General features: G+C 46.3%; 2 protein-coding genes across 2 annotated transcripts; both read left to right on the top strand.

Annotated features, from left to right (window-relative positions):
• Positions 1-2,591: 2,591 nt before the first annotated feature.
• On the top strand, positions 2,592-18,002 carry LOC306736454 (syntaxin-16-like; the record flags this gene model as incomplete). Its single annotated transcript, XM_079218095.1, has 9 exons — positions 2,592-2,717; positions 5,083-5,190; positions 8,777-8,917; positions 9,135-9,297; positions 9,449-9,537; positions 16,543-16,686; positions 16,876-16,997; positions 17,230-17,343; positions 17,581-18,002. 7 exons carry the CDS (start codon positions 2,592-2,594, stop codon positions 16,930-16,932), a joined length of 828 nt encoding a protein of 275 aa, XP_079074221.1. The 3' UTR covers positions 16,933-16,997; positions 17,230-17,343; positions 17,581-18,002.
• A 3,645-nt stretch (positions 18,003-21,647) lies between these two features.
• Positions 21,648-25,980, top strand: LOC306736455 (syntaxin-16-like). Its single transcript, XM_079218096.1, has 9 exons — positions 21,648-21,759; positions 21,903-22,010; positions 22,222-22,362; positions 22,570-22,732; positions 22,884-22,972; positions 24,552-24,695; positions 24,885-25,006; positions 25,239-25,352; positions 25,590-25,980. Exons 2-7 carry the CDS (start codon positions 21,918-21,920, stop codon positions 24,939-24,941), a joined length of 687 nt encoding a protein of 228 aa, XP_079074222.1. The 5' UTR covers positions 21,648-21,759; positions 21,903-21,917; the 3' UTR covers positions 24,942-25,006; positions 25,239-25,352; positions 25,590-25,980.
• The last annotated feature ends 1,544 nt before the right edge of the window (positions 25,981-27,524 follow it).

Raw genomic sequence — 27,524 nt, 5'->3', positions numbered from 1 at the left:
GTAAGCATGAACTGAAGCGTCTGGCCGCATGTTTTGATTTGAGGTTTGACCCCACATGGTCCTCTCTCAGTGTACGACATGCGATATAAGCCTGACTCCTAACCATTGGCTGGTCCCAGACAATGGACTTGATCACTGAAGTGAGTCAGACATTGCAGCCACGTGTGTGTTTATGTATATAATATGCATTATAAACGATATCAATATGTTTGCTCACCTTTCTCTGCTTTCTTGCAGGCTGAGAATGGCGACGCAGACACCCCCGTCGTTAAGAAGAAGAAACGAAAGTCTGAGGTGGAGGTCGTTGTGGAGGAAGCCGCTGCCACAGATAACGGAGCAGAGGAAACCGAAACTCCTTCAAAGAAGAAAAAGAAACGAAAGTCTGAGACCGTGGCTGCAGAGCCAGCAGAAGAGATCCCAGAAACGCCGGTGTCCAAGAAGAAAAAGAGAAAGGCCACAGCTTAGAGACTGTGGTCAAAGACTAAATCTTTATATTGTGTACAGTATTTTTTTTACTCTTCATCTGAAGGCTTTTTTTTTTTGGCAACCTCAAAACAGGTTAGACTGCAAGGAAATGCTTATAACTGTGCCTTCGAAGTCGGTGACATTTACTTGTACTTCTGTAAATAGCGTCTCATTAAACTTTGTAAAGTAAATCATCGTGAATGTTGTGTTTTTGCCTGTTAAGGATCTCCATGAATGTCACTATGGGAAATAAACTAACCATGACCCAAACCTGTTAAAGGTCTAGTAAATGACAACACAGTAAAGCATTAGCTTCAGATTAAAAGAGCTCAGAGCCTCAAAACTCACTACGTCCAGTATTTGGTGGTTGTTCTGGAGCAGCCTATAAATGCATATTGTATCATATGCTGCCTTCATCTTCAACGTGATCACGATGGTCTAATGGAGACCTTTTCAAGTCACTCGTTAGGACGCCATCTTTTTATATGCAACTCATCAGCAGTACTTGAGCTACTCTCGGCCCCTTTGGACCTCATGTCCTGTATAATGCTGTAAAGATGTCAGACCTTTGGAGAAGCTGGAATGCATCAGGTTTAGACTTCACAACAGACTGAAGCAAGAGGTGGTGTTACTTCATAGCTTGAATGCAATTAACTGTTGTAGCTTAGAAATGGTCAATACAGTGTGTTCTTTAAAAAGTAAATATGGTCCTGCTGTGTTAGTATTATATGCTGCATTCATATTCAATGTGACTCCGTCTTAAAGGAGAAGTTCAACTCCCTTAAACTGGATGAGTTTTATGCTTCACTAAACATCAGGAGAATGCACAGAGGATGCTGCTGTTTGGCTCAACCTGCGTGTGAGGAGATGTTCAGCGTGATGATCTACACACATCCCAGTTACCTGATGAACATCAACACACCACACAATATACTATATACTCTGCTGAGCCAGACTAGTGAACTAGACTAGAGTCACATTTTTATTTTAGTCATAAGGCAACTGCAAGAAATCAAAAAGAAAATATTTTAAATAATTATACTGAAAATGTATGTGTTGGTACATGGTAAATCATAAGCCCCTCTTAATACCCTGTTTCAAATCATTCTTGTTGATTTAATGTGTGAATTCAGCTACTTATTGATCTTTTAAAGCCTGTCTTATTGTTGGAGATAGTTTTGATTGCCCGGCCATTGTAAAACTAAAACTTTAAGCGGCTTTAAACCAGTGGTTATCATTTTGGATGAAGAAAAAAAAAAAAAAAAAAAAAAAGCTCAAAGCTTATTGACCTTTTTTTTTTGAAAGCAAAAAAAATCCCGTTGATCCTACGTCATGCATGCATGTAGGACCACCTCCCGCCCATCTAACACGGTGCTATTGCACGAGACCTGTCCGACTATACTTAACCCAGCTGGGTCAGAAGCCGTCTCACTGAGTCCTTCCATCCATGCCTGGAATCGCTTGAGCCACAGTGAACAATGCTCCATGCTAGAATTGGAGCAGAGGTCCCCCTGGAGGGAGGCCTATCCAGCTGGGTAATACTCCTTCAGCAGTCGGACTAACCCAGGTTTGAACCTGGAGCTCCCGTGTGACAGACAAGGGCCTAAACCTTCAGGCCACCGTGTTAGACAATATGTATGTGTGTCAGGTTACTTTTATCTTAGTTTCTTTTCGAACCTGTGTTGCCAAGGCAACCGAGGCGGTAGATGGCGATGGAGAGTTTACGTTGCAATTACCAGTCGCAGTAAATACATAGTAGAAGAAGAAAGCTCTTCACGCAGGTGTTTACGTTTCCCCACTTCCGTAGCTGCCTAAAGCGGAATAACGTTACTAATCCAACGTTCATTTCCCAAATTTGAGAAGAACCCCAGGGTCATGTTTCTCTTTTTTTAACATAAGCGTTAGGGATGCCTGACAGATAAGTATTTTCAGGTCGTTTTCTGTCCGCTTCAGGCGCTGTATCGCGAGCTTTCCTCATCTTTCATCGCAGGCTAAGCTAAAGCTAAAGCTAGCGGTGTTGGTAGCTGGTCAGCGGCAGTTGACATACTTTAATAAAAACAACTGATCCGCATTTTATCCAGCGTTAATTGATATTTATATATATATAGATATAAAACAAGGCAGTCATGGCCACTAGGCGTCTGACCGATGCCTTCTTGTTAATGCGGAACAATGCAATCCAAAACCGGCAGATATTGGCTGAGCAAGTGAGTACATACGACCCCCGTCTGAGTACACGTAGCAATGCTGCGGTGAGTTGTCTGCATCGTTTTGACATTTTACTGTGTGTGTTTGCATATAGCCAGTCACTGAGCGGTGTCAGCTAGCTGTTAGATACGTGTGTGTGTGTGTGTATGTGTGTATGTGTGTGTCTGTGTCGTTACTCGGGGGAGGGGGAGTTCTACACCGGTAGTGTTTCACCTCAGGACTCCTTGTTGTATTTGACTCAGTGGGGTGATGGAGGATTGTGCAGGCATATTGTTCAGCTCGTAACAGCTAACTGTCTGCAGTGCACGTATACAATGGAAATGAAATTAGCTAATTTGTATTTAGTATTTAATTTGTCTACGTAAAAGATACGTCTGGAAAGTTAAATGGTGTAGAGGTGATGGGGTGAAAGTTAAAGCATGTTTTTTAATAATGTCCACTTGGTGCTTCTCTCCAGTAAAACATATGCTGTGGTCACTACATAGTAATTTGATCTAATCTAGATGCATTTGTGCCTGTGACTTGTAATTCATTGTATCCTGTACTTATTTACATGTATTACACAAACTGAGGCTGTGTAAGAATTCTGGAAACAAATACAAATAATCATTGAGTTGTCGCTGTCTTTAGTGGATCGATTATGAAAACTTATGACATTTATAAAGAAACTAATCTCTTCCAACTATGTGCACATACCCAATCCACATGATAAGGCAGAGAGTCAGGGCTGATTACAAATCCATCAGATCTGATCAGGTCAAAACTGTCACATTGTTCTCTACAACTTATTCACCTTCAGTGAGGAATAATTCACCCCAATGTACAAAGGTTGTCATTATCTGAATGTGCACTGTCAGTCCCATTGCAGTTTGTAATACTACAAAGCACAAGGTAGTCCGGGCCGTGTCCTACCGGCCCCCAACACATGTTTGAAGCTTGAGCTGGAGTTCACTTTACGGCTCTAGAAGAGGTGCAGGATACACAGTACACGCTAGTGCAGTGTGTGCATGACCATTCACACTCAGTTGAGAACATTTTAACCAGTTAAATGCTCCCTGAGGTAGATTTATTGCTGAAAACCTGGATATCCCTTCAGTTGAGGATACGTTTCCCCAAATATGCGGCTGAATTTCAGCTACTGAACCTTTAACTTCTCCTAACCTTCATTTCTTTCTCCTCTGGTAAACTTCCTTTCATCTGCTGTTCCTGGCGGCTTGGAGAGGCTGATCGTTCACTGACACAAACAAACTTACAGAGTGGAGACCTTTTTAAAATGCCTGTGGCTCCTAGCCTGGGCATCTCTGTGTATGACACAGTGTGGAGTGATGCGTTGGGGTTTGCCTCAGAACTATCAGCACGTAGGAAAGCCAATAGTAATGCTGTGGCCTGGTCTGCAGAGCTGAGAACAGTTATTTATGCCCAACAGTGCAACTGCTATGTTCATCAGATTCACTGCTCCTGCACTGACTAATGAATCAGGAAAGTGTTTTGCTTTCAGTTGGATAAATTATAGACAGCCAGTCACCTGCATTCTTACTTGAGCTACATCAGCAGGTGACGCAGATATCGTGGACCAGCCCAGCAATTTGGTTGTGGCTAGAGCTTCCTGGCTCAAGGATTTATTTTTCAGATCTTTAATGGCGAATAGCTTTAGTGGCTTTCGACCAATCGGTCTCCGTCATGATGCTTAGTAGTTCTTTAGCTTTCAGTGCTTGTAAAAGAGTAAACTCTTAAGTGTGGTGTCAAATAGTGAAAGATCGCTACAGATCCTGGAATAGAGCTCAAGGATACTGGACAAGCACATTGTGTCATGTAGCTTAAATGGAGATGTAGAAATGTGACATGAACAATTATGTATGTAGTCTAATATCTATCATTGTCGTCCCTGTATAAGACTTCTATTTATATATGTTCATCCATGTTGTAAACTGCGTTAATTTAAAAGTTGCTGCACTAAGTCAGAGAATATGCTAGAAATTTAAAAAAATAAAACACTAGAAATATATAATTTCTTTGTCTGCATTCTAGTTTTACACTTTTACACACACACACAAATTATTGGGATTTATTTTAACAGCTCTCCTGTACATAAATCATCATTCTCATTCAAATTAATTCAATGTCGGGGTTTTAATATTCGCAGTAGATTTTTTCCAGGGCTCACTTTCTGTTACTTTTGTCTTTCTCTCCTTTTTTCTTTTTCCTCTATTGGATGGGACCACTCTGCTATCTGCCAATCACATTAGGAGCTTGATGAGGTACTGTTGATTCCCTTTGTGGATAAATTACACAAGATGCAAAAAGTGCTTCACCGTCGTCATCATCATGTTGAATTATTATTATTATTATTATTATTATTATTATATACAATGTTTTAATCGAACAATAAATGTTTTTTTTGTTTTTAAGTTGGCTGACGACCGAATGGCCCTGGTGTCAGGAATTAGTATGGATCCTGAAGCGGCCATTGGAGTCACAAAGAAACTGCCCCCCAAATGGATAGAGGGGATCGATGAGGTGAAGCCAACACATGGAATGGGAATATAAATATATAGACCTATCTGTAAAGCTGGCTCATACAAATACAATATCCCTATTTATGAGTCTGAAAGCTCACAAATGCATCTATTTGGAATCCTGTAATAAAAATCCTAAAATATTCTGTGTGAGCCCAATATCCATCCATACATTATCAGCCGCTTATCCGGGGTCGGGTCGCGGTGGCAGCAGGTTCAGCAGGCCGACCCAGGCTTCCCTCTCACCCGCAACACTTTCCAGCTCATTCTGGGGGATCCCGAGGCGTTCCAAGGCCAGCCGGGAGATATAATCCCTCCAGCGTGTCCTCGGTCTTCCCCGGGGTCTCCTACCAGTTGGACGTGCCTGGAAAACCTCTAATGGGAGGCGTCCAGGAGGCATCCTGACTAGATGCCCGAACCACCTCAGCTGACTCCTTTCGACACGAAGGAGCAGCGACTCGACTCCAAGCTCCCTCCTGATGTCCGAGCTCCTTACCCTATCTCTAAGGGTGAGCCCGGCCACCTTGCGGAGGAAGCTCATTTCGGCCGCTTGTATTCGAGATCTCATTCTTTCGGTCACGACCCAGAGTTTGTGACCATAGGTGAGGGTTGGAACATAGACCGACCAGTAAATGGAGAGCTTCGCCTTCCGGCTCAGCTCCCTCTTCACCAGGACGTACCGGTACAGCGCCTGTTTTATTGCTGCAGCCGCACCGATCCATCTGTCGATCTCCCGCTCCACCTTACCCTCACTCGTGAACAAGACCCCGAGATACTTGAACTCCTTCGCTTGGGGTAGGCAGTTTGTCCCCACCTGGAGGGAGCAATCCACCGGTTTCCGGCAGAGCACCATGGCCTCAGATTTGGAGGTGCTAACTCTCATCCCTGCCGCTTCACACTCGGCTGCAAAACGCCCCAGTGAATGCTGGAGGTCACAATCCGAGGAGGCAAACAGGACCACATCATCCGCGAACAGCAGAGAGGCGATCCCGAGACTCCCGAACCGGATCCTCTCCGCCCCCTGGCTGCGCCTAGATATCCTGTCCATGAAAGTCACGAACAGGACCGGTGATAAAGGGCAGCCCTGGCGGAGGCCAACACCCACCGGGAACGTGTCTGACTTACTACCGAGGATACGAACACAGCTCCTACTGCAGGCGTACAAAGACCGGATAGCCCGTGCCAACGGGTCCGGCACCCCATACTCCCGCAGCACCCCCCACAAAAACCCCCGAGGGACCCGGTCGAAAGCCTTCTCCAAGTCCACAAACCACATGTAGACTGGTTGGGCAAACTCCCAGGACCCCTCCAGTAGTCTTGCAAGGGTAAAGAGCTGGTCCACTGTTCCACGATCGGGACGGAATCCGCACTGCTCGTCTTGAATCTGAGGTTCGACAAGCGGTCGGAGCCTCCCTTCCAGCACCCTGGCATAAGCTTTTCCCGGGAGGCTGAGCAGTGTGATGCCACGATAGTTTGAGCACACTCTCCGGTCCCCCTTCTTGTAGATGGGAACCACCACCCCGGTCTGCCAGTCCATGGGCACTGTTCCCGACCCCCATGCGACACTGAAAAGGCGTGTCAACCAAGACAGCCCAACAATGTCCAGCGCTTTCAGCATCTCAGGGCGGATCTCATCCACCCCTGGCGCCTTGCCACCAAGGAGCTTTTTGACTACCTTAGCGACCTCTGCCAGGGATATGGGAGAAACCACCCCAAAGTCTTCCGGCGCTGCCCCCTCTCCGGGGGACATGTTAGCCGGGTTTAGGAGTTCCTCAAAGTGCTCTTTCCACCGCCCGACGATGTCCCCAGTCCGGGTCAGCAGTTCCCCCCCCTGCTGAGAACAGCCTGGGGTAGGCCCTGCTTTCCCTTCCTGAGCCGTCGGATGGTTTGCCAGAACTTCCTTGAGGCCAACCGAAAGTACTTCTCCATGGCCTCCCCGAACTCCTCCCATGCCCGAGTTTTAGCATCCGCGACCATCGCAGCTGCAGCCCTTCTGGCCTGCCGGTACCCGTCAGCTGCTTCAGGAGACCCCTGGGCCAGCCAGGCCCGAAAGGCCTCCTTCTTCAGTTTGACGGCTTCCCTCACCCCCGGTGTCCACCACCGGGTTCTCGGGTTGCCGCCACGACAGGCACCGATGACCTTCTGGCCACAGCTCCGAGCAGCCGCGTCCACAATAGAGGCTTTGAACATGGTCCACTCGGGTTCCATGTCCCCAGCCTCCCTCGGGATTTGTGAGAAGTTCTTCCGGAGGTGGGAGTTGAAGACCTCCCGGACAGGGTCCTCCGCCAGACGTTCCCAGTTCACCCTCACTACACGTTTGGGCTTGCCAGGTCTTTCTAGCCGACTCCCCCGCCATCTGATCCAACTCACCACCAGGTGGTGATCAGTTGACAGCTCTGCTCCTCTCTTCACCCGAGTGTCCAAGACATACGGCCGCAGATCAGATGATACAACTACAAAGTCGATCATTGATCTCCGGCCTAAGGTGTTCTGGTACCAGGTACACTTATGAGCCACCTTATGCTCGAACATGGTGTTCGTTATGGACAAACTGTGGCTAGCACAGAAGTCCAACAACAAAACACCATTCGGGTTCAGATCGGGCAAGCCGTTCCTCCCAATCACGCCCCGCCAGGTTTCTCTGTCATTGCCCATGTGAGCGTTGAAGTCTCCCAGGAGAACTATGGAGTCGGCAGGCGGCGCCCTTTCCAGGACCCCTCCCACCGACTCCAAGAAGGCCGGATACTCCGAACTGCTGTTCGGTGCATAAGCACAGACAACAGTCAGAGCCTTACTCCCTGCAACCCGTAGGCGCAGGGAGGCGACCCTCTCGTTCTCCGGGGAAAACTCCAACATAGCGGCGCTCAGCCGGGGGCTCGTGAGTATCCCCACTCCCGCCCGGCGCCTCTCACCCTGGGCAACTCCAGAAAAGGACAAAGTCCAACCCTTCTCCAGGAGCTTGGTTCCAGAGCCCATGCTGTGCGTGGAGGTGAGCCCAACTAAATCTAGCTGGTACCGCTCCACCTCCCGCACCAGCTCCGGCTCTTTCCCCGCTAGCGAGGTGACGTTCCACGTCCCTAGAGCTAGTCTATGCTGCCGGCGATCAGCTCGCCCAGGTCTCCTGCCTGGCCCGCCGCCCGGTCTGCATAGCACCCGACCCCGATAATTCTCCCCGCGGGTGGTGGGTCCACGGGGTGACTGCTGCTCCATGTTGTTTCTTCGGGCTGAGCCCGACCGGGCCCCATGGGCGAAAGCCCGGCCACCAGACGCTCGCCGACGAGCTCCCCTCCTGGGTCTGGCTCCGGGAGGGTGCCCCGGTTTCCCTTGTCCGGGCGAGGTAACTTTAGTCCGTGGGCTGCAATTCATCAGGGTTTTTTGAATCGCTCTTAGTCTGGGCTCTCCCCCGAGACCTGTTTGCCTTGGGAGACCCTACCAGGGGCTGACGCCCCGGACAACATAGCTCCCAGGATCACTGAGCCACTCAAACTCCTCCACCACGTTAAGGTGGCGATTCATTGGAGGAGGTGAGCCCAATAATTTGTTCTTAAAGGGAAGTCACAGTTTAACCATTGAGTTTCTCCTTATAGATCCAGTATGAAATCACACGGGTTCGGCAAAAGATGAAGGATCTGGCGGTACTTCATGACAAGCATATGAATCGACCCACACTTGATGACAGTAGTGAGGAAGAGCATGCCATAGAAATCACTACTCAGGAGATTACACAGGTACAGTCATTTACCAGTGTAGTTCATAGAGATGATGTATATTTTTACCTGATCATAAAGTCAGAAGAGCATGGTATGGTATTGAATATTAACCTACTATGCTCTGACTGTTTGAGGGAGTGAATACAAACACACCTGACAATGTTTAATGTTAAAGAATTTGAAAGGAAACATGGCGTTTGGTTCTGTTTGCTCACACATTGTGTGTTCTTTGCAGATGTTTCATCGATGCCAGCGAGCTGTGACGGGCCTGCAGTCTCGCTGCGGTCACTGTACCGAGCAGGAGGAGCGGCTGTTGAGGAACGTGGTCTCGTCTCTGGCCCAGAGCCTGCAGGAGCTGTCCACCAACTTCAGGCACACACAGTCCGGCTACCTAAAACGTAAGGGCTGCTGTAGAGATGGGATTGGCCTCCTTTGAATTCTTATTCTTCACTGTTGCTTTTCACATTTGTAACTGTTGCTAAGGTTATATCTTTTTTTTATCTTCAAGATATTTTCATGCCATCTAAACGTCATGTCATTTTATCGTAGGTATGAAGAATCGTGAGGAGAGATCAAAGCACTTTTTTGACTCTGGACCCTTAATGGAAGAGGATGAAGAATTGGCTGTATATGACAAGGTGACCGGCTTTTTAAAAATCCATCACCTTTTTCTTTTGGCGCAGGCGTCCTGTATACAGTACAATGAAAGAAGAGTTACTCATGTAATAAGCATGAGTACAGACGAGAGAAGGAAACACACATCCTTTAAACGTTTAGATGCACACTCACTTGTTGATGCCACTGTGTTATGCACATTTAAATTTAACATTTAGACATATTACAGCTTCAGTTTTTGTCACTTATTAATCCCTACCAGAAGACAGGACAGGAGGATATTACCAACACATACCAGTGAAATTGGAAAAGAAAAGAAGAAATCAGATAATTAATGTTTCTAAAATATATATATATTTATTTATTTTAAATGCATACTTTTTCAAGGGCAGCAATGCTGTGCAGATAGATGTCCTTTTGTCTTTGCTATCAGGGTGCATGCTAAAATCTACTAATAATTAAATGCAGCATTACTCTTTAAAAAATAAATATATTTGGACATCAGATGCAAATGTATCTAATCAGAATCAGCTTTAATGGCCATGTAAGTTTGCACATACATGGAATTTGACTACGGGTTCACTTTGCTCTTCATACTTGTACACTCGCGCACAATATACAATAAACAGGATAAATATAAAAAAGACAGTAGTCAAAAAGTGCAGATGAAAGAATGTAACAATTCGCCCTCTGCCTTAAACTGAGGGAGAAAAGCACAACGCTAAATTAAGAAGGTCATGGGCGGATCTGTTGTCAATACTGGTAAATCGGACTACCTAACCCATGAAAACAAAACACTCAGAAACAAACAGGCGGTTGAGCGTCTCAGTGTTATTAACAAACAAAATTCAGTGCCACAAGGCAAGACATATGACAAACCATTAACCCCTCCCCCAAAACACAACTTAATCCCAACAGTCCCAAAGTCTCCCGGAGGACGCGTCCAGCGGCGCAAGAAACCCCCCCAAAGTTGGTATACACCGCTCCGCGTCGGGCGGAGACGTGGCGAGCGCGCCTCGCCGCGTCCACCTGCCCCGCGCTACCTTGTGGCGTGCTTCCGGCAGCTGGGCTTTGTGCTTTGGCTGTCGGCGCAGTCCTCTGCTCTCACATCCACCCCCGCTGGGTCTGGAAACTCGCGCAGGGCAGCCGCCGTAATCCCATCCAGGAGCACCAGAGTGCCGTGCGCGCCGAAATCCGCTCGGGAAGACCAAAAAAAAACCCCCGCGTCACTTCCCCCCCGGTCACCTTAAATACCTATGTCACAATAAAAGTAATAACAACAACAAATGATAAACGGTCTCGGTTAAACCCGTGTCCTTATTCAGGCCGGCGATAATATCATCGGTACAGCAATAACGTGTAAAAGAACAACCAAGGTGGTTCTTTTAGCAATGCCGTATCCCAGGCGGACCTATGCGATCTTTAAATTCCCCCCCCCCCCCCCCCCCCCCACCAGTCAACCATTGAACACGGTAGTTTACCGGACCTAACTTCTTCTCTACCCTGACAGGCCCTAACCATCTGGGTGCAAATTTGGCAGAGAATTTGTCTGAGGCTTTAGACAGTGGGTGCGACCTAACCCAGACCAGATCGCCCACCCCAAAGTGTACATCTCTGCGGCGCGCATTATAATACCTGGCTTGTCTGGCCTTGGCCACACCAACATGTCTTTCGACCTCCCTCAACATTTGTGTGTGTGTGTGTGTAGCATGTTGTATGTGGAGGTGTTGGGTGCAGGGGTCTGGTGCAAGAGACGTTCCAGCGGGCCTCTGACGTTGCGGCCCAGAGCCAACACTGCAGGGGTCACGCCAGTGGTCTCATGCACCGCCGTGTTGATAGCCAACCGGAACTGCGGCAACCACCGGTCCCAGTCCTGATGGTGGTCCCCTACGAAGGAGGCGATCATGGTCTTCAGCGTCCTGTTGACCCTCTCCGTCAGATTCGTCTGGGGGTGGTAAGCCGTAGTGAGCTTTTGCGTCACGCCCCAAGTCTCACACAGGCTGGACATCAGATGGCTTGTGAATTGGGGTCCTCGATCCGAGACCAGGTATGCTGGTACCCCCCAGCGGGTGAAGATGTCATTTTTCAAGATCTGACAGATCTTTGGCGTTTTGGCATCTTTCAGAGCAAAAAGCTCTACCCACTTAGTGTAATAGTCCACCACCACCATCAGGACTGAATTACGGGACTTGCTAAGTGGGAAGGGCCCCATGAAGTCCACGCCTAACATCTCCCCGGGCTTGTCGACCTCAGTCGTCTGAAGCTGACCAGCCGGCTTGGTGTTAGAGCATTTATATTGCTGACACGTAAGACAGGCCCGAACATGCCCCCAAACATCCTTGCGGACTGTTGGCCACCATGCCACCTCTAGGATCTTTAAGAGGGTCTTCGTCCTTCCTAAGTGCCCTCCAAAGGGGCTATCATGGTAGTAGGCCAGCAACTCCGGGACTAGTACGGCCGGAACAACTAATTGGTAGTTGAACCCTCCAAACTTGGACGGTACACCACGATACACCACTCTCTGTTGTAGCTCATGGTGAATACGGCCGGGTGTGGGCTGGCAAACCGTCTGAGCCAGCTCTCGGCAGAACTCGTCGTTCTTCTGTGCCTCTTCAATGTCCTGCAGGGAATTGGGCAAATCGAACCAGCGCGTTTTGGCAACGGCCACACACACACTACCTTCTTGCGGTGGAGGGGGTGCCCGGGACAGCTTATCCGGAACGACGTTGCAGCAACCCTTCTTGTACTGCACTCGGAAAGAGAATGCCTGCAGGCGCAGAGTCCATCTGGTGAGCCGTGATGTAGCTTTGGGACAGTTGAAGGCCCAGGTCAGAGCGCTGTGGTCTGTGAACACATCAAAGGTCTCTCCTTCAAGGAAATGCCGCCACTTTTCCACCGCCCACACAACCGCCAGGCATTCCTGCTCTGAGGTGGAGTACCTCAGCTCAGCCCCCTGCAGAGCCCTTGATGCGAAGGCGATGACCCGTTCGTCGCCCTCAATGGTCTGCATCGGTACGGCTCCAAGACCCACCCCACTAGCGTCACAGTGAACATGGAAAGGAAGGTGGGGCCTCGGCTGAGCCAGCACCGGTGATGACTGTAGCCGATCTTTCAGCTGCTCAAAGGCAGCCTAGCAGGTTGCAGTCCACTCCCACAATACCCCTTTTTTCTTCAGGTTGTTGAGTGGGGCCACAATGTCAGCCAGCCTTGGGATGAACTTGTGGTACCAGCCCACTAGACCCAGGAACCTCTGGAGACTTTTCAAGTCCGTGGGAACTGGGTAGGCTGCGATGGCATCCACCTTTGAGCGGTCAACTTCCACCCCTTTCCCGGATACCACGTGCCCAAGAAAGGTGAGTTGCGACTGGAGAAGATGGCATTTTTTTACATTGAGGGTCAGGTGAGCCTGATGGAGTTTCTGGAACACTGCATCGAGGTCCCGCAGGTGCTGATCTTGCGTTTGAGAAAAGACGATAATATCGTCTATACGACGAAGCAGATCTTGCCTTTCAACTCCCCAAGGACTCTTTCCATCAGTCTCTGAAAGGTGACGCCTGCATTCCGCAACCCGAATGGCATGACCTTGAACTGGAATAGGCCGAGATGGGTGATCATGGCGGTCTTCTGCTTGCTCTCCACATCCATTGCCACCTGCCAGTATCCACGCTGGAGGTCTAGGGAGCTAAAATACTGAGCCCCCTGCAAGGACTCCAAAATTTCATGCACCAGCGGCACTGGGTAGGCATCATGGTGGGTTTTGGCGTTAACTCCCCTGTAGTCCACACAGAAACGTGGTGTCCCATCTTTCCTCGGGGTCAAAACCACCGGGGAGGCCCACGCAGAAGAGGATGGTTCAATGACGCCACCACTTAGCATCTTGTTAAGTAGTCCCTCTATAACCGCTTGCTTCTGTGGCGACACTCGGTAGGCTCTCCTTCGGACTGGCAGCTCGTCTGCCGTCCAAATTGTATGCCTTGCAACGTCGGTGGCACCAGTGGACTCCGTCCACACCGTGGACCCCGTCCACACCGTGGACCACTTCTGCAACAGTGGCCTGACCACCTCCGGTTGAGCCTCCCACAGCGGAATCGCAGGCGGTTTCACATTGGCGTCTTCCATTACTGCCATGTAAAAGTTGACTGCAGGCTCTGCATGACTCCATTTCAGTGACTCACGGGTCTTGGGGAGGAATGTATACTCCTTTCCCCCCGGCAAGCTATATTTTCTCCGGTGTGGCTTTAAGACCATCTGGCTCGCGCACATAAAGTCCAGGCCGAGCAGTACCGGCATGCACAACTGGTCGTCGCCAAGTACATGTATGCTAACAGTTATGGGGGTATCATGGATGTTAAGGAGCAAGACGGTTCTACCTAATGACTGGCTTTCTTGCCCATTGGCCATTATAAACTTAGGGATCTCACTTGCCCCTAATGTCTCCCCCGCCTTCCCAATGCTGCCCCACAGCGTTCTACTCATTAAGGAGTAAGTGCAACCTGAGTCGAGAACTGCGTCACCTTGTAAGCCTCGGATCTCTATTGGCACCACTAGGAGAGTGGGAACCCCAAGCACCGAGGCTACCTCCCCCCGGCCCTGCCCATGTTCGGATTTCTTGTTGGGTTTCCTGGCAGGGTGCTCTGAAGGGGGTGTCTGCTGCGTTCTGCTCCAGTAATCTTTAGAGTTACTCCAGTCCTTTTCAATCAGGGAGCCCACCTTGACCACTTGGTCCACCGTAGTGACAATGCCGCGTAGGCCACTTGCCAACCTCGGATTACAGGCCCTGAGGATACGCCGCACCATTTCCGCCTCAGACATCTCGGGTCTCCATTTCAGGCAGAGCACACGATGATCATAAGCAAAGTCCCTCAGGCATTGGGTGTGGGCTTGCACATGTGCGCGCAGCTGCTCCTCAATCTCCGACTGATAGTCGGTGAGTAGGAAAGCTTCGAGGAAAGCCTCTTTGAACTTTGCCCAAGTGGATATTTTGCCGCGGGTCGCTACCCACCAGCTCCGCGCTGGGCCCTTTTAGCACAGCATTGAGCGTGCCTACAAGTTCAATGTCACTCAAGGGTCTAAGGGTGAGAAAATTCTCGCACTGCTCAATAAAGTCTGTGACATCTGTTGAACTTCTTGATTCACCAAACTGAGGGAAATCCATTCTAACGGGTAACCTGCCCATCGCCGCAGGTAGGGACGTGAGACTCGTACTGTCCCCAGCCCTCTGCCGGCCGTCGAGCGGTGGCCCTGCAGGAGTGGAAAAGCTGGCGGGCGTCCAAGAGAGACGATTCTTCTTGAGGGCTTTCTTCAGCTCTTGTTCCCATCGGCTATCCCTCCGTTGCAAACATGCCACTATGGTTCGGTCCAAGCACTGCAGCCGGGCGTCAACATAGCCTTTAGCCGCCTCTCCCACGGTCCCAATAGCAGACTTGAGCCCTTCCTCCCGATTGAGTGTGCTGTCAACTGCCTCTTTGAGTCGATTCTCTAGGGTGTCAACCCTTGAATGGAGGTCTTGCAGCTGCTCTCTGAGCGCCATGACCACACCATTCTCCTCATCATCAAGCGGTTGGTCTTCCTGATCCGACGGCTCAAGATACATAGATTCCATCTGGCTGGTCAACTCTAAGATGCCACTTTGGTTGTGCCTAGAGGTGACGTGACGGTAAGGGTCAGCATCCCCGTCAGCACCAGCACCAGAAAGCGGGCTAGCATCTTGGTCTGACTCTGAGAAGGGGGATGCATCTTCTTCAGGTGTCCCACCATCCATGGCTGCCCCCGGTGGCTCATGCCGTACATGTATGTGGAGATGTAGCTATGCTATCAGGGATAATATGTATGTAGGGTGTTTTGTTATGCTATGTGTATTGTCTTAGCTGTGTGACGGGTACTACAGTCTACGCACTAAACATCTAAACACATTCATCAAAAAAAAACTTGTGCAACAATTAAATGTAATTTTCTTAGAGTGCACACCTCACCAGGGCCATACTTATATTATTCACACAGCCACAAGTACTACAACTGTAACTGGCTTGGTGTAAAACAAAAACACTCAAATCAAATATAGGTTAAGCAGCAAACAATTAACACAAATATCACAACTAATTAATCCTCCCGGTCCCCATACTGGCCACCACTCTGTAACAATTCGCCCTCTGCCTTAAACTGAGGGAGAAAAGCACAACGCTAAATTAAGAAGGTCATGGGCGGATCTGTTGTCAATACTGGTAAATCGGACTACCTAACCCATGAAAACAAAACACTCAGAAACAAACAGGCGGTTGAGCGTCTGTGTTATTAACAAACAAAATTCAGTGCCACAAGGCAAGACATATAACAAACCATTAACCCCTCCCCCAAAACACAACTTAATCCCAACAGTCCCAAACTCACCCGGAGTCCAGCGGCGCAAGAAACCCCCCCAAAGTTGGTATACACCGCTCCGCGTCGGGCGTAGACGTGACGAGTGCGCCTCGCCGCGTCCACCTGCCCCGCGCTACCTTGTGGCGTGCTTCCGGCAGCTGGGCTTTGTGCTTTGGCTGTCGCCGCAGTCCTCTGCTCTCACATCCACCCCCGCTGGGTCTGGAAACTCGCGCAGGGCAGCCGCCGTAATCCCATCCAGGAGCACCAGAGTGCTGTGCGCGCCGAAATCCGCTCGGGAAGACCAAAAAAAAAACCCCGCGTCACTTCCCCCCGGTCACCTTAAATACCCATGTCACAATAAAAGTAATAACAACAACAACAAATAATAAACGGTCTCGGTTAAACCCGTGTCCTTATTCAGGCCGGCGATAATATCATCGGTACAGCAATAACGTGTAAAAGAAAAAGAACAACCAAGGTGCTTCGTTTAGCAATGCCGTATCCCAGGCGGACCTATGCGATCTTTACAAGAATTCTGATTAATTGTTCATCAGGGTGACTGCCAGTGGAAATTTGGTCTGGAGTGTTGTTTACTGAGGCTGTGGCTACGTGTGTTGTTGCATTTGGAGTAATAAACAATCACCTACTTCTTATTCTTTCTTTTGTCTCAGGGCTTCACAGACGACCAGCTGATGCTGGTTGAGCAGAACACCGTCATGGTGGAAGAACGAGAGCGGGAGATCCGACAGATAGTGCAGTCCATCTCAGATCTGAATGAGATTTTCAGGGACTTGGCTGGAATGGTGGTGGAACAGGTATTTGAGTCAGTCCTGACACGCTTAATGTCACTCACTTTATAGTTCTGGTATTTTCGTCAACAGTTATTCATCCCTCGGGTTGATGGTGATAAGCTAATTTCTGAGCAAAGCCACATTAACTTTTAACTACAGTCATCCACTGCTGGCTTTGTGATTTTAATATCTTTTGAATGGATTTTCTTGAAGAGGTACCCACAAGTGTGTATGGTGAGAAGCTGCGTGGACAGGTGGAAGAGCGCCTGACTTTCTATGAAACTGGCGACGTGCCACGGAAAAACGTGGACGTCATGAAAGAGGCTATAAAAGAGGTGAGATCAGAAAAAGACCCTGCAGCTTGTGAGGGTCAACTGTCAAAGTGAATTTGTTGCACTTTTTTAAATGCTCGTAATGCTGTGAATGATGACGCATCTCGTCCTGACTTCACTGAGGGTACAAAATGATTTAATGAGCCTGACTCAGCATTACGACCCTCAAGAAATGTGTGGTTTCACCTGGTTAAAAATTAATTTATATATATTTGTTTCCCCTTCTTCATCTTAGGCGACTGATGTTGCAACTGAGGTCAAGCAGAAACTGGTGAAGAAGAAAAAGAAACGCATGAAGCGTGAAAAGAAGCTGCAGGGCGCAAACGGCGACGCCCACAGTGACGCTGAGGTAAGCATGAACTGAAGCGTCTGGCCGCATGTTTTGATTTGAGGTTTGACCCCACATGGTCCTCTCTCAGTGTACGACATGCGATATAAGCCTGACTCCTAACCATTGGCTGGTCCCAGACAATGGACTTGATCACTGAAGTGAGTCAGACATTGCAGCCACGTGTGTGTTTATGTATATAATATGCATTATAAACGATATCAATATGTTTGCTCACCTTTCTCTGCTTTCTTGCAGGCTGAGAATGGCGACGCAGACACCCCCGTCGTTAAGAAGAAGAAACGAAAGTCTGAGGTGGAGGTCGTTGTGGAGGAAGCCGCTGCCACAGATAACGGAGCAGAGGAAACCGAAACTCCTTCAAAGAAGAAAAAGAAACGAAAGTCTGAGACCGTGGCTGCAGAGCCAGCAGAAGAGATCCCAGAAACGCCGGTGTCCAAGAAGAAAAAGAGAAAGGCCACAGCTTAGAGACTGTGGTCAAAGACTAAATCTTTATATTGTGTACAGTATTTTTTTTACTCTTCATCTGAAGGCTTTTTTTTTGGCAACCTCAAAACAGGTTAGACTGCAAGGAAATGCTTATAACTGTGCCTTCGAAGTCGGTGACATTTACTTGTACTTCTGTAAATAGCTTCTCATTAAACTTTGTAAAGTAAATCATCGTGAATGTTGTGTTTTTGCCTGTTAAGGATCTCCATGAAAGTCACTCGTTAGGACGCCATCTTTTTATATGCAACTCGTCAGCAGTACTTGAGCTACTCTCGGCCCCTTTGGACCTCATGTCCTGTATAATGCTGTAAAGATGTCAGACCTTTGGAGAAGCTGGAATGCATCAGGTTTAGACTTCACAACAGACTGAAGCAAGAGGTGGTCAATACAGTGTGTTCTTTAAAGAGTAAATATAGTCCTGCTGTGTTAGTATTATATGCTGCATTCATATTCAATGTGACTCCGTCTTAAAGGAGAAGTTCAACTCCCTTAAACTGGATGAGTTTTATGCTTCACTAAACATCAGGAGAATGCACAGAGGATGCTGCTGTTTGGCTCAACCTGCGTGTGAGGAGATGTTCAGCGTGATGATCTACACACATCCCAGTTACCTGATGAACATCAACACACCACAATATACTATATACTCTGCTGAGCCAGACTAGTGAACTAGACTAGAGTCACATTTTTATTTTAGTCATAAGGCAACCGCAAGAAATCAAAAAGAAAATATTTTAAATAATTATACTGAAAATGTATGTGTTGGTACATGGTAAATCATAAGCCCCTCTTAATACCCTGTTTCAAATCATTCTTGTTGATTTAATGTGTGAATTCAGCTACTTATTGATCTTTTAAAGCCTGTCTTATTGTTGGAGATAGTTTTGATTGCCCGGCCATTGTAAAACTAAAACTTTAAGCGGCTTTAAACCAGTGGTTATCATTTTGGATGAAGAAAAAAAAAAAAAAAAAAAAAAACTCAAAGCTTATTGACCTTTTTTTTTTGAAAGCAAAAAAAATCCCGTTGATCCTACGTCATGCATGCATGTAGGACCACCTCCCGCCCATCTAACACGGTGCTATTGCACGAGACCTGTCCGACTATACTTAACCCAGCTGGGTCAGAAGCCGTCTCACTGAGTCCTTCCATCCATGCCTGGAATCGCTTGAGCCACAGTGAACAATGCTCCATGCTAGAATTGGAGCAGAGGTCCCCCTGGAGGGAGGCCTATCCAGCTGGGTAATACTCCTTCAGCAGTCGGACTAACCCAGGTTTGAACCTGGAGCTCCCGTGTGACAGACAAGGGCCTAAACCTTCAGGCCACCGTGTTAGACAATATGTATGTGTGTCAGGTTACTTTTATCTTAGTTTCTTTTCGAACCTATGTTGCCACGGCAACCGAGGCGGTAGATGGCGATGGAGAGTTTACGTTGCAATTACCAGTCGCAGTAAATACATAGTAGAAGAAGAAAGCTCTTCACGCAGGTGTTTACGTTTCCCCACTTCCGTAGCTGCCTAAAGCGGAATAACGTTACTAATCCAACGTTCATTTCCCAAATTTGAGAAGAACCCCAGGGTCATGTTTCTCTTTTTTTAACATAAGCGTTAGGGATGCCTGACAGATAAGTATTTTCAGGTCGTTTTCTGTCCGCTTCAGGCGCTGTATCGCGAGCTTTCCTCATCTTTCATCGCAGGCTAAGCTAAAGCTAAAGCTAAAGCTAGCGGTGTTGGTAGCTGGTCAGCGGCAGTTGACATACTTTAATAAAAACACCTGATCCGCATTTTATCCAGCGTTAATTGATATATATATATATATAAAAACAAGGCAGTCATGGCGTCTGACCGATGCCTTGTTAATGCGGAACAATTCAATCCAAAACCGGCAGATATTGGCTGAGCAAGTGAGTACATACGACCCCCGTCTGAGTACACGTAGCAATGCTGCGGTGAGTTGTCTGCATCGTTTTGACATTTTACACGTAAACAATGGAAATGAAATTAGCTAAATTGTACTTAGTATTTAATTTGTCTACGTAAAAAATAGGTCTGGAAAGTTAAATGGTGTAGAGGTGATGGGGTGAAAGTTAAAGCATGTTTTTTAATAATGTCCACTTGGTGCTTCTCTCCAGTAAAACATATGCTGTGGTCACTACATAGTAATTTGATCTAATCTACATGCATTTGTGCCTGACTTGTAATTCATTGTATCCTGTACTTATTAACATGTATTACACAAACTGAGGCTGTGTAAGAATTCTGGAAACAAATACAAATAATCATTGAGTTGTCGCTGTCTTTAGTGGATCGATTATGAAAACTTATGACATTTATAAAGAAACTAATCTCTTCCAACTATGTGCACATACCCAATCCACATGATAAGGCAGAGAGTCAGGGCTGATTACAAATCCATCAGATGTGATCAGGTCAAAACTGTCACATTGTTCTCTACAACTTATTCACCTTCAGTGAGGAATAATTCACCCCAATGTACAAAGGTTGTCATTATCTGAATGTGCACTGTCAGTCCCATTGCAGTTTGTAATACTACAAAGCACAAGGTAGTCCGGGCCGTGTCCTACCGGCCCCCAGCACATGTTTGAAGCTTGAGCTGGAGTTCACTTTACGGCTCTAGAAGAGGTGCAGGATACACAGTACACGCTAGTGCAGTGTGTGCATGACCATTCACACTCAGTTGAGAACATTTTAACCAGTTAAATGCTCCCTGAGGTAGATTTATTGCTGAAAACCTGGATATCCCTTCAGTTGAGGATACGTTTCCCCAAATATGCGGCTGAATTTCAGCTACTGAACATTTAACTTCTCCTAACCTTCATTTCTTTCTCCTCTGGTAAACTTCCTTTCATCTGCTGTTCCTGGCGGCTTGGAGAGGCTGATCGTTCACTGACACAAAGAAACTTACAGAGTGGAGACCTTTTTAAAATGCCTGTGGCTCCTAGCCTGGGCATCTCTGTGTATGACACAGTGTGGAGTGATGCGTTGGGGTTTGCCTCAGAACTATCAGCACGTAGGAAAGCCAATAGTAATGCTGTGGCCTGGTCTGCAGAGCTGAGAACAGTTATTTATGCCCAACAGTGCAACTGCTATGTTCATCAGATTCACTGCTCCTGCACTGACTAATGAATCAGGAAAGTGTTTTGCTTTCAGTTGGATAAATTATAGACAGCCAGTCACCTGCATTCTTACTTGAGCTACATCAGCAGTTGACGCAGATATCGTGGACCAGCCCAGCAATTTGGTTGTGGCTAGAGCTTCCTGGCTCAAGGATTTATTTTTCAGATCTTTAATGGCGAATAGCTTTAGTGGCTTTCGACCAATCGGTCTCCGTCATGATGCTTAGTAGTTCTTTAGCTGTCAGTGCTTGTAAAAGAGTAAACTCTTAAGTGTGGTGTCAAATAGTGAAAGATTGCTACAGATCCTGGAATAAAGCTCAAGGATACTGGACAAGCACATTGTGTCATGTAGCTTAAATGGAGATGTAGAAATGTGACATGAACAATTATGTATGTAGTCTAATATCTATCATTGTCGTCCCTGTATAAGACTTCTATTTATACATGTTCATCCATGTTGTAAACTGCGTTAATTTAAAAGTTGCTGCACTCAGTCAGAGAATATGCTAGAAATTTAAAAAAATAAAACACTAGAAATATATAATTTCTTTGTCTGCATTCTAGTTTTACACTTTTACACACACACACAAATTATTGGGATTTATTTTAACAGCTCTCCTGTACATAAATCATCATTCTCATTCAAATGAATTCAATGTCGGGGTTGTAAATATTCGCAGTAGATTTTTTCCAGGGCTCACTTTCTGTTACTTTTGTCTTTCTCTCCTTTTTTCTTTTTCCTCTATTGGATGGGACCACTCTGCTATCTGCCAATCACATTAGGAGCTTGATGAGGTACTGTTGATTCCCTTTGTGGATAAATTGCACAAGATGCAAAAAGTGCTTCACCGTCGTCATCATCATGTTGAATTATTATTATTATTATTATTATATACTATGTTTTAATTGAACAATAAATGTTTTTTTTTGTTTTTAAGTTGGCTGACGACCGAATGGCCCTGGTGTCAGGAATTAGTATGGATCCTGAAGCGGCCATTGGAGTCACAAAGAAACTGCCCCCCAAATGGATAGAGGGGATCGATGAGGTGAAGCCAACACATGGGATGGGAATATAAATATATAGACCTATCTGTAAAGCTGGCTCATACAAATACAATATCCCTATTTATGAGTCTGAAAGCTCACAAATGCATCTATTTGGAATCCTGTAATAAAAATCCTGAAATATTCTATGTGAGCCCAATAATTTGTTTTTAAAGGGAAGTCACAGTTTAACCATTGAGTTTCTCCTTATAGATCCAGTATGAAATCACACGGGTTCGGCAAAAGATGAAGGATCTGGCGGTACTTCATGACAAGCATATGAATCGACCCACACTTGATGACAGTAGTGAGGAAGAGCATGCCATAGAAATCACCACTCAGGAGATTACACAGGTACAGTCATTTACCAGTGTAGTTCATAGAGATGTTGTATATTTTTACCTGATCATAAAGTCAGAAGAGCATGGTATGGTATTGAATATTAACCTACTATGCTCTGACTGTTTGAGGGAGTGAATACAAACACACCTGACAATGTTTGATCTGTTTGGAAACATGGCGTTTGGTTCTGTTTGCTCACACATTGTGTGTTCTTTGCAGATGTTTCATCGATGCCAGCGAGCTGTGACGGGCCTGCAGTCTCGCTGCGGTCACTGTACCGAGCAGGAGGAGCGGCTGTTGAGGAACGTGGTCTCGTCTCTGGCCCAGAGCCTGCAGGAGCTGTCCACCAACTTCAGGCACACACAGTCCGGCTACCTAAAACGTAAGGGCTGCTGTAGAGATGGGATTGGCCTCCTTTGAATTCTTATTCTTCACTGTTGCTTTTCACATTTGTAACTGTTGCTAAGGTTATATCTTTTTTTTATCTTCAAGATATTTTCATGCCATCTAAACGTCATGTCATTTTATTGTAGGTATAAAGAATCGTGAGGAGAGATCAAAGCACTTTTTTGACTCTGGACTCTTAATGGAAGAGGATGAAGAATTGGCTGTATATGACAAGGTGACCGGCTTTTTAAAAATCCATCACCTTTTTCTTTTGGCGCAGGCGTCCTGTATACAGTACAATGAAAGAAGAGTTACTCATGTAATAAGCATGAGTACAGACGAGAGAAGGAAACACACATCCTTTAAACGTTTAGATGCACACTCACTTGTTGATGCCACTGTGTTATGCACATTTAAATTGAACATTTAGACATATTACAGCTTCAGTTTTTGTCACTTATTAATCCCTACCAGAAGACAGGACAGGAGGATATTACCAACACATACCAGTGAAATTGGAAAAGAAAAGAAGAAATCAGATAACTAATGTTTCTAAATATATATATATATTTATTTATTTATTTATTTTAAATGCATACTTTTTCAAGGGCAGCAATGCTGGGCAGATAGATGTCCTTTTGTCTTTGCTATCAGGGTGCATGCTAAAATCTACTAATAATTAAATGCAGCATTACTCTTTAAAAAATAAATATATTTGGACATCAGATGCAAATGTATCTGTAATCAGAATCAGCTTTAATGGCCATGTAAGTTTGCACATACATGGAATTTGACTCTGGGTTCACTTTGCTCTTCATACTTATACACTCGCGCATAATATACAATAAACAGGATAAATATAAAAAAGACAGTAGTCAAAAAGTGCAGATGGAAGAATGTAACAATTCGCCCTCTGCCTTAAACTGAGGGAGAAAAGCACAACGCTAAATTAAGAAGGTCATGGGCGGATCTGTTGTCAATACTGGTAACTCGGACTACCTAACCCATGAAAACAAAACACTCAGAAACAAACAGGCGGTTGAGCGTCTCAGTGTTATTAACAAACAAAATTCAGTGCCACAAGGCAAGACATATGACAAACCATTAACCCCTCCCCCAAAACACAACTTAATCCCAACAGTCCCAAAGTCACCCGGAGTCCCGGTGGACGCGTCCAGCGGCGCAAGAAACCCCCCCAAAGTTGGTATACACCGCTCCGCGTCGGGCGTAGACGTGACGAGTGCGCCTCGCCGCGTCCACCTGCCCCGCGCTACCTTGTGGCGTGCTTCCGGCAGCTGGGCTTTGTGCTTTGGCTGTCGGCGCAGTCCTCTGCTCTCACATCCACCCCCGCTGGGTCTGGAAACTCGCGCAGGGCAGCCGCCGTAATCCCATCCAGGAGCACCAGAGTGCCGTGCGCGCCGAAATCCGCTCGGGAAGACCAAAAAAAAACCCCCGCGTCACTTCCCCCCGGTCACCTTAAATACCCATGTCACAATGAAAGTAATAATAACAACAACAACAACAAATAATAAACGGTCTCGGTTAAACCCGTGTCCTTATTCAGGCCGGCGATAATATCATCGGTACAGCAATAACGTGTAAAAGAAAAAGAACAACCAAGGTGCTTCTTTTAGCAATGCCGTATCCCAGGCGGACCTATGCGATCTTTACAAGAATTCTGATTCATTGTTCATCAGGGTGACTGCCAGTGGAAATTTGGTCTGGAGTGTTGTTTACTGAGGCTGTGGCTACGTGTGTTGTTGCATTTGGAGTAATAAACAATCACCTACTTCTTATTCTCTCTTTTGTCTCAGGGCTTCACAGACGACCAGCTGATGCTGGTTGAGCAGAACACCGTCATGGTGGAAGAACGAGAGCGGGAGATCCGACAGATAGTGCAGTCCATCTCAGATCTGAATGAGATTTTCAGGGACTTGGCTGGAATGGTGGTGGAACAGGTATTTGAGTCAGTCCTGACACGCTTAATGTCACTCACTTTATAGTTCTGGTATTTTCGTCAACAGTTATTCATCCCTCGGGTTGATGGCGATAAGCTAATTTCTGAGCAAAGCCACATTAACTTTTAACTACAGTCATCCACTGCTGGCTTTGTGATTTTAATATCTTTTGAATGGATTTTCTTGCAGAGGTACCCACAAGTGTGTATGGTGAGAAGCTGCGTGGACAGGTGGAAGAGCGCCTGACTTTCTATGAAACTGGCGACGTGCCACGGAAGAACGTGGATGTCATGAAAGAGGCTATGAAAGAGGTGAGATCAGAAAAAGACCCTGCAGCTTGTGAGGGTCAACTGTCAAAGTGAATTTGTTGCACTTTTTTAAATGCTCGTAATGCTGTGAATGATGACGCATCTCGTCCTGACTTCACTGACGGTACAAAATGATTTAATGAGCCTGACTCAGCATTACGACCCTCAAGAAATGTGTGGTTTCACCTAGTTAAAAATGAATTTATATATATTTGTTTCCCCCTCTTCATCTTAGGCGACTGATGTTGCAACTGAGGTCAAGCGGAAACTGGTGAAGAAGAAAAAGAAACGCATGAAGCGTGAAAAGAAGCTGCAGGGCGCAAACGGCGACGCCCACAGTGACGCTGAGGTAAGCATGAACTGAAGCGTCTGGCCGCATGTTTTGATTTGAGGTTTGACCCCACATGGTCCTCTCTCAGTGTACGACATGCGATATAAGCCTGACTCCTAACCATTGGCTGGTCCCATACAATGGACTTGATCACTGAAGTGAGTCAGACATTGCAGCCACGTGTGTGTTTATGTATATAATATGCATTATAAACGATATCAATATGTTTGCTCACCTCTCTCTGCTTTCTTGCAGGCTGAGAATGGCGACGCAGTCACCCCCGTCGTTAAGAAGAAGAAACGAAAGTCTGAGGTGGAGGTCGTTGTGGAGGAAGCCACTGCCACAGATAACGGAGCAGAGGAAACCGAAACTCCTTCAAAGAAGAAAAAGAAACGAAAGTCTGAGACCGTGGCTGCAGAGCCAGCAGAAGAGATCCCAGAAACGCCGGTGTCCAAGAAGAAAAAGAGAAAGGCCACAGCTTAGAGACTGTGGTCAAAGACTAAATCTTTATATTGTGTACAGTATTTTTTTTACTCTTCATCTGAAGGCTTTTTTTTTGGCAACCTCAAAACAGGTTAGACTGCAAGGAAATGCTTATAACGGTGCCTTCGAAGTCGGTGACATTTACTTGTACTTCTGTAAATAGCTTCTCATTAAACTTTGTAAAGTAAATCATCGTGAATGTTGTGTTTTTGCCTGTTAAGGATCTCCATGAACGTCACTATGGGAAATAAACTAACCATGACCCAAACCTGTTAAAGGTCTAGTAAATGACAACACAGTAAAGCATTAGCTTCAGATTAAAAGAGCTCAGAGCCTCAAAACTCACTACGTCCAGTATTTGGTGGTTGTTCTGGAGCAGCCTATAAATGCATATTGTATCATATGCTGCCTTCATCTTCAACGTGATCACGATGGTCTAATGGAGACCTTTTCAAGTCACTCGTTAGGACGCCATCTTTTTATATGCAACTCATCAGCAGTACTTGAGCTACTCTCGGCCCCTTTGGACCTCATGTCCTGTATAATGCTGTAAAGATGTCAGACCTTTGGAGAAGCTGGAATGCATCAGGTTTAGACTTCACAACAGACTGAAGCAAGAGGTGGTCAATACAGTGTGTTCTTTAAAGAGTAAATATGGTCCTGCTGTGTTAGTATTATATGCTGCATTCATATTCAATGTGACTCCGTCTTAAAGGAGAAGTTCAACTCCCTTAAACTGGATGAGTTTTATGCTTCACTAAACATCAGGAGAATGCACAGAGGATGCTGCTGTTTGGCTCAACCTGCGTGTGAGGAGATGTTCAGCGTGATGATCTACACACATCCCAGTTACCTGATGAACATCAACACACCACAATATACTATATACTCTGCTGAGCCAGACTAGTGAACTAGACTAGAGTCACATTTTTATTTTAGTCATAAGGCAACCGCAAGAAATCAGAAAGTAGAAAATATTTTAAATAATTATACTGAAAATGTATGTGTTGGTACATGGTAAATCATAAGCCCCTCTTAATACCCTGTTTCAAATCATTCTTGTTGATTTAATGTGTGAATTCAGCTACTTATTGATCTTTTAAAGCCTGTCTTATTGTTGGAGATAGTTTTGATTGCCCGGCCATTGTAAAACTAAAACTTTAAGCGGCTTTAAATGATAGCGGTGGTTATCATTTTGGATGAAGAAAAAAAAAAAAAAAAAGCTCAAAGCCAGTATTGAACTTTTTTTTTTTGAAAGCAAAAAAAATCCCGTTGATCCTACGTCATGCATGCATGTAGGACCACCTCCCGCCCATCTAACACGGTGCTATTTCACGAGACCTGTCCGACTATACTTAACCCAGCTGGGTCAGAAGCCGTCTCACTGAGTCCTTCCATCCATGCCTGGAATCGCTTGAGCCACAGTGAACAATGCTCCATGCTAGAATTGGAGCAGAGGTCCCCCTGGAGGGAGGCCTATCCAGCTGGGTAATACTCCTTCAGCAGTCGGACTAACCCAGGTTTGAACCTGGAGCTCCCGTGTGACAGACAAGGGCCTAAACCTTCAGGCCACCGTGTTAGACAATATGTATGTGTGTCAGGTTACTTTTATCTTAGTTCTCTTTCAAACCTGTGTTGCCAAGGCAACCGAGGCGGTAGATGGCGATGGAGAGCTTACGTTGCAATTACCAGTCGCAGTAAATAAAT

Source organism: Taurulus bubalis (assembly GCF_910589615.1).
Source record: "Taurulus bubalis genome assembly, chromosome: 5".
In the NCBI taxonomy this organism is placed as follows: Eukaryota; Metazoa; Chordata; class Actinopteri; order Perciformes; family Cottidae; genus Taurulus; species Taurulus bubalis.
This window is presented reverse-complemented; position numbering and strand designations above follow the sequence as displayed.

Bases quoted from the DNA above. Each gene is read 5' to 3' on its own strand.
- LOC306736455 (XM_079218096.1), top strand. From the start codon at position 21,918: ATGGCCCTGGTGTCAGGAATTAGTATGGATCCTGAAGCGGCCATTGGA. The intron at 22,973-24,551 runs GTGACCGGCTTT...CTTTTGTCTCAG, and splicing joins AATTGGCTGTATATGACAAG to GGCTTCACAGACGACCAGCT. The intron at 24,696-24,884 runs GTATTTGAGTCA...ATTTTCTTGCAG, and splicing joins CTGGAATGGTGGTGGAACAG to AGGTACCCACAAGTGTGTAT.